The sequence below is a fragment of the Haemorhous mexicanus genome, chromosome 1 (genome assembly GCF_027477595.1).
Source record: "Haemorhous mexicanus isolate bHaeMex1 chromosome 1, bHaeMex1.pri, whole genome shotgun sequence".
NCBI lineage: Eukaryota > Metazoa > Chordata > Aves > Passeriformes > Fringillidae > Haemorhous > Haemorhous mexicanus.
In genome coordinates this window covers 63,687,142-63,706,683 of record NC_082341.1, presented here as the reverse complement: position 1 = coordinate 63,706,683, position 19,542 = coordinate 63,687,142, and the positions used below count along the sequence as shown (strand labels likewise).

The window sequence follows — 19,542 nt, the reverse complement described above, 5'->3', positions numbered from 1 at the left end:
GATTGGTGTGGTTTTAACTGTCCCATGCACTGAGGTTCCTTGCCAAGTGGTTTTATCTGACCATATCTTCCAGAGGTGCTGCACAGCCTCATTGCTTCTTGTTACTCTTTTCTCCCTGTCTTTGTCAGCCTTGTGATCTCATCTCTTTACTTGCCAGCTCCAGATTTCCAGTGGCATTTTTTTTTTTCTCAGAATTCCCAAATCTTTCTGTAATTTAACTTCTGGAAATGAAAGCCTTAGCTCAGATCCAGTGACCACAAAGCAGAATATTGCTCACATCTGATTGGCCATTTGTCTCTGCATTTTGCTCTCTTCAATATTGGTAAAACCAACCTTAGAAAATTGCAGGGATTTCTAGTTTAGTGTAGGTTTAATTGAGTAAAACTTTCAAAAACAAAGGAAGGGGGATGAGATAGTACTTAGAGTTTTCAGAGTAAAGAAATACAACTTTTATTTCCAAGGCCCTGAAGGAATTCTTAGGCTAAATGGCTTAGTGCCACACTCATGATATAAATATGTGTATTTATTCTAATATAATGTAGAACTGTGTTATTTTCCACTTCTGTGTCATTTTACAAATTCATGTCCAGTGTTCTGTCCTCCCAACAATCTTTTTCAGCATTGTTGCTTTCCAAGTTTCCCAGAGAGCATCTGTGTTTCAGATTATGTATTTTCAAATAGATCAGTTGACATTTTCAGAATAAGAATCTTGTTTTTCTATTCATAGTTCAATTTGTTTTCTCTTACCAGTGTTTCTATATCTTCTCCATTTTAATCTCCATTATGGATTTCAAGTCTGTATCACTTACTCTCTTTTCCAGATCGTGTATGAATATATTAAATAAAGATGGATGTGTAACTGATAGCTGAAGTTTTCCATCTGATGCTTCCAACAAATTGAGATATTACAGTTTGTCTCTTAGAAACAATTCCCATTTCATTACCAGGATGTGACAATTTTTTTGTCCCAAATATATATATGCAAAATCTTATTCAATGGTAATTTATGCTATACTGTATAAAGTGCTTCACCAAAGAGTATTTATTGTACTTATGACTCTTCTCTTGTCCCCTAAATTTTGCCAGATGTTTAAAAAAAGCAAACAGCAAAACAACAACAAATAAATCCACCATACTCCTCCTTCTCACATCCCAGTTTTTAATCAAAAGAAAACAATTGCCTGTTAAGCTTTCTTTTTTCAAATGGTTATTTTTGTAAGGCATGAGTTCTGATAGTCTGAATTCCACCAGGACTGGCTGGTCAGTGTTATCCCTTAAGTAGCTGCTTACTGTGATCAACACCCATCTGAAGGTCCACCAAGGGATTGTCTATCCCTTGTCCTATCGAGGACTGCTGAAGTGGGTTTTCAATGACCTTTGGGTCTTTTTCAGCTAAGCACTCCATGATTGTGACGGGATATTTACACTTGGTAATTTTTCTTGGTTTTAAAAAGTCTAGCTGAGGAGGCATTAAAGGCGTCACCTGGGCATTGAGATGCTTAGAAAATATTCATCTGTTTTTTGATCCCAGTACTTCAGAGGCAATATCTATTAAAAGCAAGCAATGGACACAATACTTAAAAGTGAATTTATTTTTCTATTCTTTAGACAGAGGAGAACTTGCAAACAAATGTCTTCTAAATTCCTTCTTGTCTCACACTGTCACTTTCTAGTAGAAGAGTTTATTCAATTTTTTTTCCCCCAGCAGTTAATATCCTCTTTGAGTGTGCAGTGCAGGTTGGCCAAGGAAAGTGCTTTTATGTTGCATTGTCTGTGGAGATTGTAATCTCTCTGTAGGCTCAGTGGTCTCGTGACTTTGGAGCACATGCTTCAGGAAGAGTGCCTGTTCTAATACTGGCCTGTTCTTGTGTGCAGCTGTGAAGGGTGTCTGAGACAGAATGTATTCTGTTTTCAATTGTATGAATTTCATTTACCTAGGACCTTTCTAAGCACTGCTACAAGGATATAAATAGCAAACATCAGATTGAAGCAAAGTCAGTGAGGGATTCCTTATTGTCAGTCTCTCCAGGCAAATCCAGAGATAATTTCTGAGTTCTGAACTGAGCCTTTGGCCAATGAATCATTTTTGTTCAATTACTCTGAAGAGTCAAATTTACAACCCAAATGAGTACACCTACAGATATTATTATCTTTCAAAATCTGTGGCAGGCTTGCTGACTACAGCTTAAGTCTCTTCAGAGCGAATAGTTATGCATAATCTTTTTAAATTACCAAAATTATTAATTACTTTGAAAGATTTCTTCTAGCAAAAAGTAGATAGCTTCTATGCCATATGACTGTACTTGCAATAATCAGCTCCCACAGGTCAATTAAATGCTTCAGGCTTTAGTCAGCAAGCAGACACCCATCACTGCTGCATGTACTTAGATGGAATGGAAGTTATTGCTTAATTACTCCATTTAAGACTGGATGGAAAAGGGGTCATTACGGGTTTAAAGCTTTACTTTCGATTTATATGGCTTAGAATTATACTTACAAAGACAAGAGCTTTTCTCTTTGCATAAATTAATTTAAAATCATAGACTTTTGAGTGCTCTTCAGAAAGTAAATGGGATTCTGATTAATTTTAGTTCTGCAATTGCAGGACCTAGTAATGAACTAAATGTAGACTGAAATCATGAGGAAGTTGAAGAGATTTTCTAAAATAAGTGTGAAAATGTCAGATGGATCTGCTGTGCATGTGCTTCTTTTATATGATGCAACCAAATGTTTAGGTTTCCAGCCTATATAGTGAACTCTATGCAATGCCTCCCTCAGCCTTCTGTGGCATGTGTTCACAGGGTGAAACCCATTACTCTAAAAGCTTAAAGTTGTCAGTGGAATTCTAGGAAAGCAGGGAAATATGGGGTATTACATTTTGTAAAGAAGCAGTCTGTCTACTTTCAAGAGTTACATTTTTGTGTCTGATTTATTGCATTACATCCATATGCACGACTTATGTGCTGCTCTGGTACACTTGTACTGAGGAATCCCTACATTATTCAAATAATAAATAATTGTATCCAATGTCCTTCTGTTTTTAAATAGATTCCTTTTGATTACACTGATGAGTATTTTTTACATAATCCAAATATCAGGTGTGTGCAGTGCAAAGTATTGATAGACACAACAGTCTTCCTACTCTAATTTTAGTTTTTCCTAGTGAGAATTTTGTCCTCACTATCCTTTTTCCCTTGTGAACCATACATCTTTCTGACAATTATGGTCTTTAAAGAAAATAATTCTCAGAAAGGTTGCATCAGTCTGGTATAAAATTAACATTTATTTAAATTATGAGGTTTTGCTGTGCATTCACTGAAATTCTCTGTGGAGTACATTGAAGTTCTGAATAGAGTTCACCTTTCTATCTGTTTTTCTTTTCAAATTGTTTGTTTAAACTGATCATTTATTTTTAACTGACTCAAGCAAATGCACAAGAAATAGAAATCAGTTTCAAACCATGAGTGCAGTGGAAACAAGTAGGTGCTGCTTTGATCTTGATTCAGACTGGTTTTGTGGAAACATTGACTGTTGTTACTTTAGATATCTTAACCTAAATGACAAAAATGTTATTCAAACTTAGGTGGCTAATGTAAAATCAGTTTTACTATGTGGTCTGGTATTTCAGTAACACACACGAACAATAACACAGTATTTTCAGAATTTCATGTGAGAATGGTGACTTCCAACCTGTGAGTGTTCAGCTGGAGCAGTCAGAAATTCAAAACACTGTCCCTTGTAATCAGGACCCGTTGAAGGCCACGTAGTGTCACCCCGACAGCTTCATAGTTCAGGTCTCCAGATTGCACTCTAGAATGGCTTTGTTTGTCTGTAATTTACTGTGTTGCTTTTGGATATAAAATTGCACTGTCCTAATGAGCTGCAGCAGCTTTCAGAGTGCTTTGTCCAAGTGCAGTTTGTGTAAAGAGCAACCTGTGGAAGAATGGGGACTAAATCAACTAAATGGAAGTTTACAAAGATCAGAGACATGTTTTCTTTAAAAATATAATGCCATGGGATTAAAAACAGAAAGTACCTTGTATTCAACAAAAATAAAAGGGTTATCTGTTAAGGACAAAACATAACAATAAAAATAGACAGCTCCATGATATGACTTAACTTGATTTGCTTAAATCAGACCACCCAACCACAGTGTTCTCCTGGAATAGTATCTTGTATACAAAGCATACATACTTACTGTTAACCTCTCAGTGACTTTAGATAACATTTCTGGACACATGCATGGTATATTGTAACCCAGTTGCCAATATGAACACCTCAAGATATTTTCTCGAATAATATTGTGGTGGCCACCCAGTGAGCAGCCAGCTCTTATCTGTAAAGCCAGTTTGAAGAGTAATGGCAGCTCTGTGGTAGATATTAGCTGACACCTTTAAACTAAATCTTTTGCTTCACTGATCATCAGTCTCTGTGTTAAACAAGCCAAAAAACAAGCAGATAAAGGAGAGATTTGAGATTGCTGTAAAAACTGCAATGATAAAAGGATTTGCCAGTTCAGAGTCATTTGCCGAGGATTCAGTGTAACCACAAACTGGTGTTTGCTTTACCATCATTTCTCTTTATTTTCAGCCAATGTCCTGTGCACCATTCCGTGCATAGCAGAATAATAATTTTCTTTCTAATGCCCAAGGCAGCTGGTGTGTCTTGAGTAAGAAGATTATATTTGCAATGGCAAGACAAGTATCTAAACACATTAAATTAATCTCCCAGTCCTCCTATAATTGAAGAACCTGGTTGTTGAAATTTTGCTGTCTGCTGGAGAATTTCAAAACCATGGCAGAGCTGGAGTCAGATTTTGATGGCCTCACTGTTATATGGTTATCCTTCATGCAAGTCATAGTGTAACAGAGGGCTCAGGTGGCAGGGACAGAAAAAAATCCTTGTTACTCTGTCTGCCAATCACATTTGTACTGGCTTCCTCCTAAGAAGAGACTGCAGCATTTCATACTGAAACAGAAACTGTATTTTGAAACATTTCCTTAGTTGTTTTCTTCCCACTTTACGAGTTGAATGTATTATTACCTCGACAGGCAAAAGGGTAAATTTCCTAGTAGAGGCAAAAGCATTGTATAGATATAAGCCCTCCTGACAGATATTCATAAATAATTAGATCTCTGTGCTTCTGAACTACTTTGCCTTTTTTTTTTTTCCTATTATTTAGCCCATTTTTAAGCAAAGTAGAGTATTATAAAAATGAAGGCAACCGTGACTGGTGTCTTTTAAGTCTGTATGTAGGAACAGAAAGGCTACCAATGCCCTGGACTGAGTTTCCTTTTCCAGACTAAAACCTCAGCAAGGTATTTATTTAGATGTTCCTTCTGAATGGAATGCCAGAGAACAAACAAAGAAAATTTATGAAGCAAGAAGCCCAAGGACAACCATGTCATTTTTTTTTTCCAAGGTGCCTGAGGATTAGACTGTATTTTGTCAATTATTTTTTCTGTGCAGTTTTTTTCAAAGAATTACTAAATGTTGAAGTACTGAAATGCTGCTGAACTGTTAAACAATTTAAAGTGAAAATAAATAGCAGTTTCCCACATTTGCCTGACTTCCTTATCTTTGGATTTTCTATTCATGCCTACCATGAGATTTCTTTAATAGTTTCCTGAAAGATCTGTGTTCTAGGAAAAGTAGGTGTTCCCTTCACATTGTATGCCATATTTTTGACCTTGCTGCTAAAATTATAGGATGAATTTATATAAAATCAAAACAGTTAAAATGGAGCAAGAACAGGTATATGCTAAAATAAAAACACATCCACATAAGACCAATACACTGAATAGTGTAAAAATTAACAAAATAACAAATACCCAAACACAAAAAGGAAGGCTATAAAATGGAAAAGCACTCTCCTTGAATAACAGCTTGCCCCTGTTTTACAGATGGGAAAACTGGGGCGCGTAGAGAGCTTAATTGATTTCCCTAGTGTCACCCTATAAATCATTGATGTGACAAGGCCTAAAGCTGATTCTTTCTGAGAGCTGTGCAGCAAACTCTTTGCCTGACTCTCTTCAATAAACAGATTCTGAAAGCATGTTCTCTTCCATGCAATAATTTATACTTGATGCATGCGAAGCCTGAAGTATGAGCAGATAATGCTATTTGATCTGTGTTTTGCAAAAAGCCCTTCCAGATACTCTGTTCTACTTGATCTGCTTCCTTCATAAACAGATTTTCTGTTGCCTACTTTTTTCCTCATTCAATCTCTTTTCTCTTTGTGTAAATGAAATGGCATATCCTCTCTCCCAGGTTCTGCATTTATTTCATGCTCTCTTGAGTTTGGATCATATAACTCATCTCAACCTCTCTGAGAGGCTAACCTCTTCTTCACTGAAGCTGGGTCATGAATAATTTCCTAGAAAGTGAGGCATTACCTCTTCTTCAACCCTGGAGCAGAGGGAATATCAGCTGTGTGCAATTATAACCAGTAAAGGTAAATCTGTGAGTTAGGCCCTTTCTTAGCAATGGACTCTTTATATGAGAGAAAAATTATTGCCTGACTTACCAAGACCCCTCATCTTCCTTGCCTCTGTATGAAGCCCTTGTTTTCTTTTAATCAATCCCATTTGTTAATGTCATTCATAAATGCTGGGCTTCACCAGCATCAGGCTTCTGTTGCGCGAGGATTGCTGGGTGCTCGCAGTCATGAGCCTTTCTATTTCCTGCCTTGCCATCTGGCCTTCATAAAAAGAAATAACCTGGGACAAACCTAGGATGAATTCTTGTTTTAGGAGCCTCCTTCTTTTGCCTTTAGAAGGACCATCAGGTCACTTGTGGCACACACTCTGGCTTATCTCACTGCATCGCAGCTTAAAGAAATTTATTTGGAAAAACGTTTGGCAAATTTATTGCGTGGTCAGAATTTTTATGACAGAAGTTGAAAGATGTATTTTCAAAGTGTTTCAAATACAAATGTTACCAGTTATCTCATACTACCTGAAGAAATTCTGTCCTTGATAATACCGAACAAATGAAAGGGCAAATATTTCCTTTATCAAAAGCATTCTTCAGAGTTGAACAGTATTCCTTAAAAAATATAGCAAAAGCTCTATTCTCTCTATTGGCTTTCAAACATGATGGAATAGCAAAATCCACTATGTAAAATGGCAGGGGTTTTTGGCTGACATATCTGTAAGTTGTTTTAATTTATGATCTTGAAAACTAAAAAACAATATAAGGGCATGCCCAACTTCATGTTAATAATGAAGCTGCTGATGTTCTCAGTTAAAATGTAGATTTGAAGGTTGAGTGGAGCTTCTCTTTATTTGGACAAAAATTGCCCTTTCATTCTGCAAAACCAGTGCAGTGCCTCTGGGTTACTGACTTCTGTTGCCACCATTTTTACACCAGTTTTCAATCACCAATCCCTATCTTTACTGGAATCCCTGTCAAGTTTCTAGAGCTTGAGAAACCTGTGTGACCCTGAGGTGTTTGTATAGTCTTTGACATAATAGCTAGGAAAAATAGTAGGATGAAAGTGCAAATATGTGGAGAGTCACTTGGATGCAGGAGATACTGGCAAAAGATGTTATGCTAGCTAGAACTGATCAAAGTGATCAGTTTATGTGAAGTTATGTCATTTTTTAGTGTGGTGAATTGTGCTGCCATTTCTACCATATTCTTTAGGAGAAAGGAACAATACTATATTTTTTTTTTTTTTTAACCAGGAGCCTTCTTATTTTTGGACAGCTAGCTTCATTCTCATTTCTTTCTCATTATAGTATGCTATAATAATACTCCAGACACCATGCTGGCACTCTTGACAATGTTTTTTTGGTTGTGCAATGAGACTTCTGTCAGCACAGACCTCTTCCCCAGTATAGTTGGGGAACTCAGCTACAGTTGCCAGGCAACTTTGTCTTTATAATTTCACAAAACAGTGTAAAATGTAGATATCATTCCTATCTCTTGTCTTACATACCTGTTTTATGTGATCACATCGCGGAAAGTAGCTTATACTCTTCTTGCTGCTTCTCACATAGAAGTAAGATACAGATGATGCACTGATTCTGATGCAGAAGTCATTTTGGAGAATTCAATAGCTGGCTGTTAAAGTATAAGAGGGACTAAAAAGATCTAGGCCTGGCTCATTTTGTGCCCCATCTCAGTTGTTTAAAAGGAAATTTCAAGTCAATTACTAGCCTTTTGCCTTTGGAATCTGGCAGCTTATGGTTTTGTTGCCTTTACTGGTGTACAATAGAGGGAGAGGTGTAAGAGGTGAAAGGGGAGTAGATCTTCAAAGTGGAAAACAGTAAGCTTAATTTTTTAAATGGGATGTGTCTTTTCCTTCTCCATGTTTGGAGCATGTTGACATGGAGGAAATGGAAACAATGGTTTGCATTTCTTCTTGCATGCATGAGACAGCTTCATAGAGTCCCCTCAGGAGCAGAACAAATTTCAGGGAAAATAAAAAGAATAATTGTCTTAGGCCAGGCATGGTAGAAAGCCTAATAAAAAAAACTATGTGTTGGGCAAACCAGTAAGATGTAGGCAGGAGGGAAGAAGCCAGGAGAAATCTTGCTGCTCCTGTGTTCTTAGTCTTCACTTCTTCTGAGGAATGGGAACGTTGTTTAGTCTTACTCAGTTTTTTCATTCCAGTCAAATATGGGTAAAATAATACTCTGCAAGGTGGAAACACAGAAGAAGAAAAAGGACAGGATGGGACAATAAAATGCTGCATGCTTCTGTCCTTCTGATATGATCCGATACTGAGTGAAGGCAACAGCAAAAACAAATGTGGGAACTTTTATCACAAGTATTTCTTATAATAATTCTGATAACTTCATAAGTTAGGCTTTGAGAACATTAGAATATAGCCTTTACAGCAATTGTGGGAATACAACAGTGATTTCTGCCTAGTGTGTCACATTCATTAATACATTTCTTTTAATGAATGGTGATTTGTTTCCTGTGCCTCTGATTTTCTGTTGCATTTTGACTGTGATTAATGGGAGATTACTTACAAAAGGGAAGGAGCTCAAATAGAAATTCAAAATATTTTTTTCCTTGGAGAATTGTTATGTTTACATGGCACATTTCAATTTTATTTGCAGGCTTTTTTCAGAGAGGCATAAGAAGATCCTCTATTCTTGAGGCCCTGTTTCACAGCTGTCAACCTCCTTTGTGGATGGTCTGCAAAAATCATAAAGATAGGCAGGGCCACTCCTCCCTTGAGTTTTCAAGACTGCTGAACAATCTGTAAATCTCCCTCTGAATCCCCATTTTCATGTACACTTAAACCACCCCTCTTGTCATACCCACAGAGAGGGTTAAAAATATGACCAAAAATATGACCAAAAATATGTGTCACACAATTGCTGATCATTCTTCTTCCTAGTTCTCTCTTGTTAGCAAAGACTTTATACCATAAGAAGTTTCAGGCCTGTCTAGGTATTGTATTGTTTAGTGTGTATGTCCAAACCATTCTATTGGCTTAATTGATAAGATAGCCAGTACACTTGGTGTGGAATAGGAAACCTGCTGGGTGAGAGCACAATAGTCTGATTAGTGATGTGATATGCACAGAGCTACAGACAGAATATTTGACATCAGCTGTAATGTTTTTTCATTAAAAAAGTTTATAATGTGATCATAATACCTGGCTTTGGAAATTCTAGAGTATTTCTTGTTGACATATCTCAATAATTGATTTTCCTTGCAATTAAATTGTACAGCTTGTTCCTCTTTCTGTTGTATTAAAATCCAGATACAGCAAAGGGCATTGCTGCTTAAATTGAAGTGCTGTAGAAACTTGTGGTGTTTTCCAATTTTTAGGTACTTCTTACTGTCTGAGCTATATAAGGGCTTTTTTAAAGGAAGATGGCACACAGTAGATGTTTAAGAGAATTTACTAAGGAGTCAAGGATTTAATCTGAAATATTTCTTCTGGTATATTGCAAAAGGTAATGAGTGTACACAACAGCACCCAGATGAGGTTCCTGTGTTAACTTTATGCATAGCCTTGTGAATGGAGTAAGTTATGGTGAAGTCATTAGAAAGATATTTAGTCCATAGTAATAATTTCTTTCTTTTTTTTTTTAGAACAGAAGTAATTCATCTTACAATTTTCTTGAACTGATTTATTTTCATTTCCTTGAATGGATAATAAAGAATTGGTCAGAATTTTCATTCTAGTTTGCTAATGGAGAGTTGTTTCTTTTGCTTACCTTTTTTAGACGCAAATAATTATGCATATAGTTTAAAAATAGTAAAATGCATCCCATCTAGTTTGAGAGTAGTTGCTATTAAATTCTAAATAATGTAAAGTCACACTACATTTATCATTATTTAATGACTCATTCACTTTGGTCCCTCTGTGAGCCCTTGATGTTATTTGTCATTCAGCATTATGCCGCTAGAAGTGTCAGCAGTTCTAGGGTCTTACCTTGCCTTAGACTGAAGAAACCCCCTGAAGTGTGTAATTTTTGATCATATAGTGTCTACCTTCAAAACAAAAGAATATAATATCATTATCCTATCCTCATTAACATTAGCAGGTTCTGATGATGTTCAGATGCTTTCTTTAGTCGCCTGTGTTTCGTGTAGGCAGGAAGAATTTTTATATTCTTTTGAAAAGAAGGCTGATACATATTTATGCCCTTTTTTAACCCTCAGTTAGTGCCACCATTTTGTGTTCTAAGTTAATTAACTCACAATGATTTTTTTAGGTATTTTGTATGTTGTTAAATGTGTTAAGAGAGCTTTTAGTAGATTTTGGGGGAGAGTTGGGTTTGGCTTTGCATACAGGGCCTTTTTGAACCTTTGTTTTTTTCTACTTTATCCCATCTGCTCTCCCTTTCTTCTCAGATGAGATGAACAGAGAACATTGGCCTCAGTTGTAGGATGAGCAGAAAAATTGTAGTGGTGTTTTGGAGAGAAGTCAGACCTTTTTTTGCAGTCTTTTTGGTATATTTGATTAAAAAATATCAGACTACACTTATAGTGTATTTGACCAAAAAATATCAGATGAATTCTAGGAGCGCCCAATCTTCCTGAAGGGATCCCAGCATCATGTCAGGGGAGACAAAACTGAGTGTTGATTTGTATCACTGCTGTATTCACTTTGTGTTCTCAAATCCAGTATTTTCCTCTGTTCCTAAATCTTTCCTGCTTTGTTTTGTCTGTGAGGAAGCGACCTGTGGTTCGGCCTGCGATTTACTGAAGTGGTGCTTACGTTGGGGCCTTTTATTATTCCTGGCAATTATTATTCCTTATTATTCCTGGCAATTCTCTTCCACAGCTGCTGGTGCTGAACACAGCCCTGCATCGCTCTGTGCTACATCAGCACCCTCCTGACAGAGCCACTGCTGAGCACTTCTGTTTCCGTAGTGTGGACAAGACTTGAGTCTGAGTAAACAGTTTGGTATTGTGAGTTCCTAAAGCAATTCCTGGAGAAGTTATTTGATAGGGTATTTACCAAGCTGATTTATAAATTCTCATATAACTGATACTTGCCTGGGCTTATGCAGCTGTTAAGAGAGATCACTGAAACAGGAATTGCACATTGTTGCCTTAGCAACTACCACTTCATATTGTGCTTAAATCACTTGGAAATACACAGTATGTCTTAAGGAACTGCTTCCAGCAAAAACACCCAATCTAAATAATTCTAAATAATTTCACAGAAGAAGCATAAGAATGGCCTTTCCTAACAAAGACCATCATTCTTTTAAGCTTGGTTGCCTCATTTCACTACAGGCTTAGCTTGGTATTAGAAAAAAAGCACAATAAAATTTAAAGAACGCGTATATTTGTTTACTCATGCCACCATAATCCATCTGATTGCCAAATTGGCTGGAAATTGAAAATGAAAAGATTCTCCTAAAGGCCATCTTCCATTCTATAAAATCAGCGTTGACAGTATGCTTTCCCATACTTTTATTTTTAATGTCAAGTTTTCTTAAGGGTAGACTCATTGTCTAGTTTTTTTTGTTTTATTTGTGAAATGTTAGGGGTATGTAAGGAAGACCTTAAACATATTTTACCTTCTGAGATGTTTGTTGTTCGTATTTTGAGATGATACTTTTATTTATAATTTTTCTGTAGACATTTGCAACAGTTTTATCCAGTTTGTTAGATCATTTGAAAAAGAGAAGGAGGGAGAGGCTTTTGCCAGTATTACATTAAGGCAGTTGCTTGGGTGCTTATGCTACCTGATAGTCTAAAATACCAGTTTTACACTGAGTATTTTATATCGCTGCAGCACTTTGCCCAGCTCTGTGGTCACTCCTGTGTGTAACAGAATTGGATTTTGCACGTGTGGAAACAGTGTTTCCGAGAGCTCAACAAAACTGCGTCTTAGCAACGGTGTCCCAGATCCAGAAAAAAGCCAGTTTTTCTGCTTAAGCTGAGGTTTACAACAGAAAAATCCAACAAGAGAGACTGCTTTCAGGGGCAATATGTATCTCCCATTTCAGAAAACTTATTTTCCTTTTGTAATATTGTACGCAGTCAATGAAATTTGGAAATGTAATATGACAGAGTTGTCAACATTCTACTTGTATTACCCCTTTTCTAGGCAATGAAAAGGAGAGACAAGCAAAATGCAAGCTTACAGAATTTAAAAGGAATCAGATATTTTGAGGACCAGTTGTCATTTTTAGGTCACCGCTCACATCTCTGAATATAATTTTCATCTAAGCTGCATGGCAGGGTTTGTATGTGCTGGGAGAAGCTACATTTTCCCAGCAGGAGACCAAATCAAAATGAAGCAGTCAGATGCAGGTGCACAGTAATAGAAAGGATCTATTTACCCTGAAGCGTGAGCGGTGGGCCAAGAAAGCAGAAGCAGTCTACTTCTATCTCTCACCTCCTTCTCTCCCTACCTTTTCCCTCCCCCATAACTGTGCCAACAAATTCATAAGGGGACCAAAGAGAAGGTGTTCGCTTGCTGTTAATGAGCTGCAGTGCCTGCTGCCGAAGGTCTAAAGCACTTTTTTGTTATGCTGATTTTGTGCTATTAGAGCTGGCTGTCTTTTAATTTATACCTAATCCTTCCTTCCAGCTTGCACTGCCTCAAGCCAGCCAGGAAAATGGTTGAAAGAGTTTTTTTCTGTGGGCATCTGTTGCCTGTGTCCATTCTGAATTTTGAATGATGCTGTGGAAGGAAGTGTGGCTGAAGCAAGTGTGCCTAAACCAAAATTTTAAAAAGCCGTTTTCCTAGGTATTATTTCATAAGTTATACTTTTTATGCAATCTTAAAAAAAAAAAAAAATTCTGCAGCTTTGTTTAAAGAAGGGCAGTTCAGTAATGATGATTTAACAAAGTCAGCTGTATTGGTTGACGGTGAAATGAGACACCTTGCTGAGCATTGTCTGCTTTTCACTTGGGTTTCCAGAGTTCATTAGTTAAGAGCTGAATACTTTCCTGTATGTGAAGACAAGCACCCAATGCTGTTTCCAACGCTGAAAAAAACCTGAGTAATAAAAGTACAGGAAAAACACTGAGAATTTTGCTTTTGTTGCAGATTAGTGGCATTGTAGGACTGAGACAGCATTGTCTAGGTTTGGGAGGAAGAAGTAGGGATACATGAAATCCATGAATTCAGCTGCTTACTCTGCAGCACTGAAGTGCTCAGGTTCTATGTTTCTGTGCCCAGGTAAAAAGGGCCAGACATATGCTGTAAAGATTAATCTGACTGATTATTGTATGATGCAAAAGATATGGAACTCTAAATATTTATGTCACTCTGTTGCTGTAGATCTTTGCAGGGTTATGCACTGAACATAACATAATAAAAAAGAGGCATGTACCCATCTGGAATCAGACAGCTGTTGTAACATGAGCCTTAGTGAAGTGGCAGCTGTCTTTGCTGTGTGCTAGAAAAGTATATTTATCCCAGCATAAAAATTGTCATGCTCAGGAGCTGAACTATTTTAATGTTACTGCTTTCCAATATCCTCATTTAAATCCCAAACAACTTTGTATAAAAGCTCTGAGACAAGTCCATGCTTTGTCTCCAAGATTACCTTCAGAAAGAAAGAGATGTATAGATCCTAAATTTTGGTGGAGCAGTGCTGGATAGCAGAACAAAGCAGTACAGAGGACATTTTGAAAAGAGTTGTATTCTGATATCATCAAAACAGAACCATGTCATAAGTTTCTAGAAACTTTGTCACTTTTACAGGGAGGTAGTGGCACACTTTGACTTCTTTGTCAGGTGGAGAGCACCCCTACAATATGTAAACAGAAGACCTAGAGAATGCTTGATTATAATTTTCCAGAAATTTGGCTCCTATTTACAGATGGATTCACATGATTTTTTAAAAATAGGTCCAGCAGTTCATTTCTGCTTTATAGTGAAGAATACATAGTCTGCATAATTACTAAAATTTATTCAAAATAATTAGACTGCAAGTGAAAAATCGGGAGAGAAGTAAACCAAAACCGGTGTAGAAGAAACACTGTCTACATTGCTTTTGCTTAAACTTTGTTATACTTAATAAAGGTCAAATATGTTTACTAGAAATATTCTATACATCAGAATAATCTGCTAAAACATGCACACATAAATTGTGATGGTGTGTATTTTTTGTTGCTTGCTTTGTGACATATTTAAATAACAAGTACAGGAAAGCAGATTTTTATGTGGCTTCCAAGCCTTGTTCCATGATGATTTGGGTCAGAATCCAAGCCAGCCTCCTTCAAGAGAAATGGAGACATGCTTACCAATTCCACTATGAATTGAACCTAGTCTGAAGAAGGGTTTGGCCACTGTCTCTAAATCAGTGGAGCTGCTACATGGGCAGTGTTCTTTCTTCCATGGGAGAAGTATAGAAGTACAGTGGTTGTTAATTTATGTATTTTTAGCCAATCAGCGGCTCTTAAAAAAACAAAGCTGATAAAATACAGGTAGAAGAACAATAAGGAAACGTTGAAAAAGATCATGTGCCTTGTGCTCTGGCTGTAGTAAGTAACAAATCCAAACTATGCAATCATAGTCTTCATTGCTGGAAAAAAAATAAATTAGGGGGTTATGCATTACCTGAGTGTAATCACAGCAGGCACCACTGCTGATGTTACGTAGCACTATTCTATCAAAGCATGTAAAAAGGGACAGTCCTTGACACCCAAACTGTTGCAGAGTTTAAAAATCAGTCTTGTGTTTTATGTGATTCAGGCAGTTTTGGTTTAAGAGAGGAACTTAATTTGACTGCAGCCAAGAAGGATTTTGGACATTTCTTGCTGTTCATTCGTTCTATACATCAGCCAGCTGGAAAACCTGCTTTTCATGGTTTCCGGTAAAGGAAAAACTGAGTTAAAGAATTATCATGTCAGAATTTCCTGTAGGATAAATGAAAATGAAATAAAAGTTCCTAAATGATTTGATTATTAACTCTGAGATATACAAACTTCCTGGTAACTGTTGCAGTGCAGGAAGTGATCAGACCAGCAGGGATTGTTGCATGATTTTTGGTGAAAGCAAACTGCCCTTGAGGAAATTATGTGACCAATCCACTTTGGCATGGGGGAGGTTGCTGGGCAAGGTTTTTTTGCTGTCATTCATAAATATTTTCCTAATGTCATCCATAAAGTAAAAAATAATGCTTCTATAGGAAACCTTTCCAAATTGAGATGCCAGGGCTGAGTTGCCTCAGTTCCAGATGCTTTGGCAGAATTGTAGTTCCCTGAGAGCTGGAACTCATGTGTACCTATGGAAGCAGATGAAAGAATAGGAATAAAAATAAGATACTGAACTACTTCTGCTGCTACATGCCTGAAAAAAAAAATCATCAAAGTTATTATAATTATGACTGTTATTAGATATCATGTCTGGTTTCTGCATATTTAAATTCTGAGAGAGGTGAAACTTAGGCACTTAGAGATCCCAGGGGAATAATTGCAGAAATGATGACATATTCCACTTTTTGAACAAATTTCAATACCAAAGCTGCGTTCTGCGTACTTACATTTCTTCTTAATTATACTTGGATGCAGGATAGATAGTAATTTTCTGTCTTACAAATGCATGTAGCCAATTACTCTTGTAGATCATGAATACGCAATGGCCTAACTCATTAAATGGAATTTTCCTCCTCTGTTGTTATGGCAAAGGAGTCTGCAAATAGCTGAGTATTGTATCTCTCTGGGAGCTCAGCCTTGGCCAAGGCCACAGATCCATAACTTCAGCAAGTGGACCATTACTGGGTTTACTTTTCATTCCTTACAGTGCACCATGCTAGTCTTGTGTGTGTGTCTGTCTGTCTGTATGCACGTACTGTAAATTGGTGTAGGCTGTGTCGCTCCTCTGAGCTTCTGATCTTCAATTTAAATGCCACCATTCTGATCCTATGTGATGAATTTAGTCTTCCTAATTTCTTCCCATTCTCAAGAAATTCTGAGCCCAGAATCTCTCCCTCTGGCCCACTGAGACATGCAGACCTGACCTCTTTTGGCTCCTGGAGGCAAAGCTGAGAAAAACTGGCAACCTGTCTCTGAAGAAACCACAGCTTATATCAAATGATCTAACACAGGTGTTCTTTTCTTCTTCCCTCTGGTTTTTTAAATTTTTTTTTCTGCATAATATGCTTACCGTTCTGTCATCTCAGAGTATGAAGATAACACATGTAGCCTAGTCTGCCTCACAGGCAGGGTTCATAGCCACGATGAAGGCAGACTGTTATGACCAGAGAGAGCCAGGGAACCACAAGACAACTGAGAAATGAGTTACAGACCCAATATTTCTCTGAGCCAGTTTTGCTACGTTTTGGTGTCAGTAAATAGTAAACAGGATGTGAGGACATGACTTGGTGATTGGCCTTTGTGCTTTTCCGTGGTAGCATGTTTGCCCAAGGGTGAATGTTGCTTATCTAACATTATGTCCTCCTCTTTTTCATAATATTGCAGGACATCTGAGACTTGAGCACTTCAGTTCTACAGCAGATGTTGAGCTGTGATTTTTAAAAGCTGCGGTCTCAAATATTATGGAAATAACAAAACCTCTCAGTTTAGGGGAAATGTTTTCTGTAATCTTATTACTGGAGTAGTTATCTCGAGTGCCTTATTGACATGTTTTGCAAAACTCCTCTGGGGATTTAAATTTAATGACTGTTTTCTTGAAAACAATAATAAAGAAAACCACCATGCTGTTGGTTACACTGGATTTTTACTAAAATTTGAGTATGTTTTATCAGTTGTTATTTGTAGTTGCAGACTTCTCAGAGAATGGAAATTCTAAATGTGTTATAAACAAGTCTTAAACACTTCTTAAAAGTACACTAAAAATATACATGTTTTCTACTATTAGGATTCTGTCACTGGGTCTGGAATTTGGGGATTTGGCCCCTTCTACTATGTATCCCACAACTTGTGGTTCTGGGGAGTGAAGTCTATCTGCCTTTGGGGAAATGAGCTGGGGGCTTGCAGTTTCCTTTGCTTTCCAGGGTTTACTTTGGGAATGTTCCAGACAAATGCACAAGGAAGGGAAGGCAAGAGTTATTCTGTGAAATCTTTCTTTTCAGCAAGTGGAGAATTATATACATATCTCATGTGTATACATGTGTGTACCTATATATATACTGTAATGCAGATGTGACATTGCTGTTCCTATTTCTTAAATTTCTATTTTCTACACTTAACTGTAAGAGAAAATCCTAATCTTATTTTTTACTGTTTGTACCCTAAAGAATCAAGACAGCATTGTCCTCTCTGAAATCTTGCAGAGTTCACATGGAACTTATGTTGGAGATCTTAAAACTTGTGTGTAACAGCTGCCACTAGGTTGTGGTGGGAATCTTTCAGGGAGAGGGGAGGGGAATGTAACTTTGCTCATGGATATTAAGACTGTGAAGTAAAATGTGAAACCTTCTTGAGTCTCAGAATAGTAATAAAAGCAGTGAGTAAATTTAACTTGCTAGACAGTTGTAATTTGCAGAATGCATTTGTCAAATAGTTTGGAAATAATCTAGAGCACGTTTAGATGGAAAAAGTAGAGATGGGCTCAGACTAAAAATGTGAGCTAAATGTCCTTCCAGGTTGGCAGAAATTAAACTATACACTTCGTCATAAACTTTGTAATGGACAAGACCAGAGGGAGATTTTGAACTTTGGGGAAAGTCAGATTTTGTTCCATATCTGTTTGGTCCCTAAATGCAACTGATTTGTCTTTGAGTCTTCAAATTAATTTTAAAATTGGTGCTTCTTTGAACAGTGTGAGTGCATTTGAAGGTTGAGAAGTATGATTGAAACACAGATCTTTCCAGGCCAGTGTTTATTTTGCCTTTAGTGTGTTGGATCTGTGAGTTGTTAAAAACTCTTCTTCTTGAGTCTTTGTAATATGCAGTGTTGGCTCCACTGCCATGGAAATCGGTGTGATCTCATGAGTACAGAGAAATGAGATCACCAAGAGGGAATAAGGAGATCCCCCAACATTGTAAATTACAAGTGTGACTTTTAAAGAAAAGACACCCTTTTGGTGATTGATCACAGATTTTTTTCATTAGGCGGATGAAAAGGTAAAGGACTTAGTTCACATCTGACATTTGTATTTTCTATCATGTTAATAAATAAAAATCAGTTTATATTTCTGAACTGGATTATCGTGTTAGGCTCTCATGCTTTTTCATTACAGCCCTTCATTTCTATCCCTCAATTCTTTTAACCCTGTCAGTTTTAGACTCTTGTAAGTAGGATTTTCTCTATTCCACTTTCTTGCTGATACAGAGTTTCCTCAGAGAATTTGATCATTTCTGCTAAGGGCATTTGTTTGTAGCTGAAGTTCTCAGTATAATTCATTGGTTTTGCTTTCTAAGCCATCTCTCATCTTCTATTTTCCAGGTTGGTGAGAGACAGAGAGTTCTGGTGACAGAAGAATCCTTTGACTCCAATTACTACGTTGCTCACAATCCTTTCTATGAGCAGGTACAGTTAAATAAACCAAATAACATATTTTTCTTTTCTCTTTGCTTTCTGATAATCTCAGCAACACAGTGTGTTGGGATAAAAAAAATATAGTAGAGAAATAAGAAGGATTTTCCAGGAAACATGTGACCATCAAGACTTTTTAATGAGATATTTTGTTTTATGATTGTGTTGTAAATATAACTTACCTGAAATTATGTTAAGAAATATACAGTGGATGTTTGAGTGTACAGCATGGTTTAAGAAGCTGTTAATTATTGCAGCAATTTTAATTTCAATGTCCCCAAAGTGGGGATTTCTGAATAGTTGAGTCATGACAATTTGCATACATCTTTCTGAAAAGTGTTTCAGGCAATGCAATTTGAAAAAAAAAAGATCCTAACAATAGAAGGGTCAGAAACTTTTTTAGATAAACACTTCAACATGATTTATTGTGTTTCATGGAATCATGCAATGGTTTAGGCTGGAAGGGGCCATGCTGGCCACCCCTCTTTGGATGCAGCACAGGATACAATTGGCTTTCTGGTCTACAAGTGCACATTTTTGGCTCATGTCCAGCCTCTCATCCACCAGCACCCCCAAGTCCTTCTTGGCAGCAAAGTTATCACTCTCCGTGAGTTCTTTTCCCAGTCTGTACTTATGTCTGGGATTGCCCCAACCTGG

The 19,542-nt window shown here is 37.1% G+C and overlaps 1 protein-coding gene across 2 annotated transcripts in view; it reads left to right on the top strand.

The window, feature by feature from the left end:
* The window catches only part of CDKAL1 (CDK5 regulatory subunit associated protein 1 like 1), a 383,156-nt gene that overhangs the window by 336,591 nt on the left and 27,023 nt on the right, over positions 1-19,542 (top strand). For both annotated transcript variants that reach the window (XM_059851463.1, XM_059851471.1), the window contains one exon: positions 18,796-18,879. In XM_059851463.1, the coding sequence (XP_059707446.1) occupies positions 18,796-18,879 (84 nt within the window). The remainder of the gene's footprint in view (positions 1-18,795; positions 18,880-19,542) is intronic.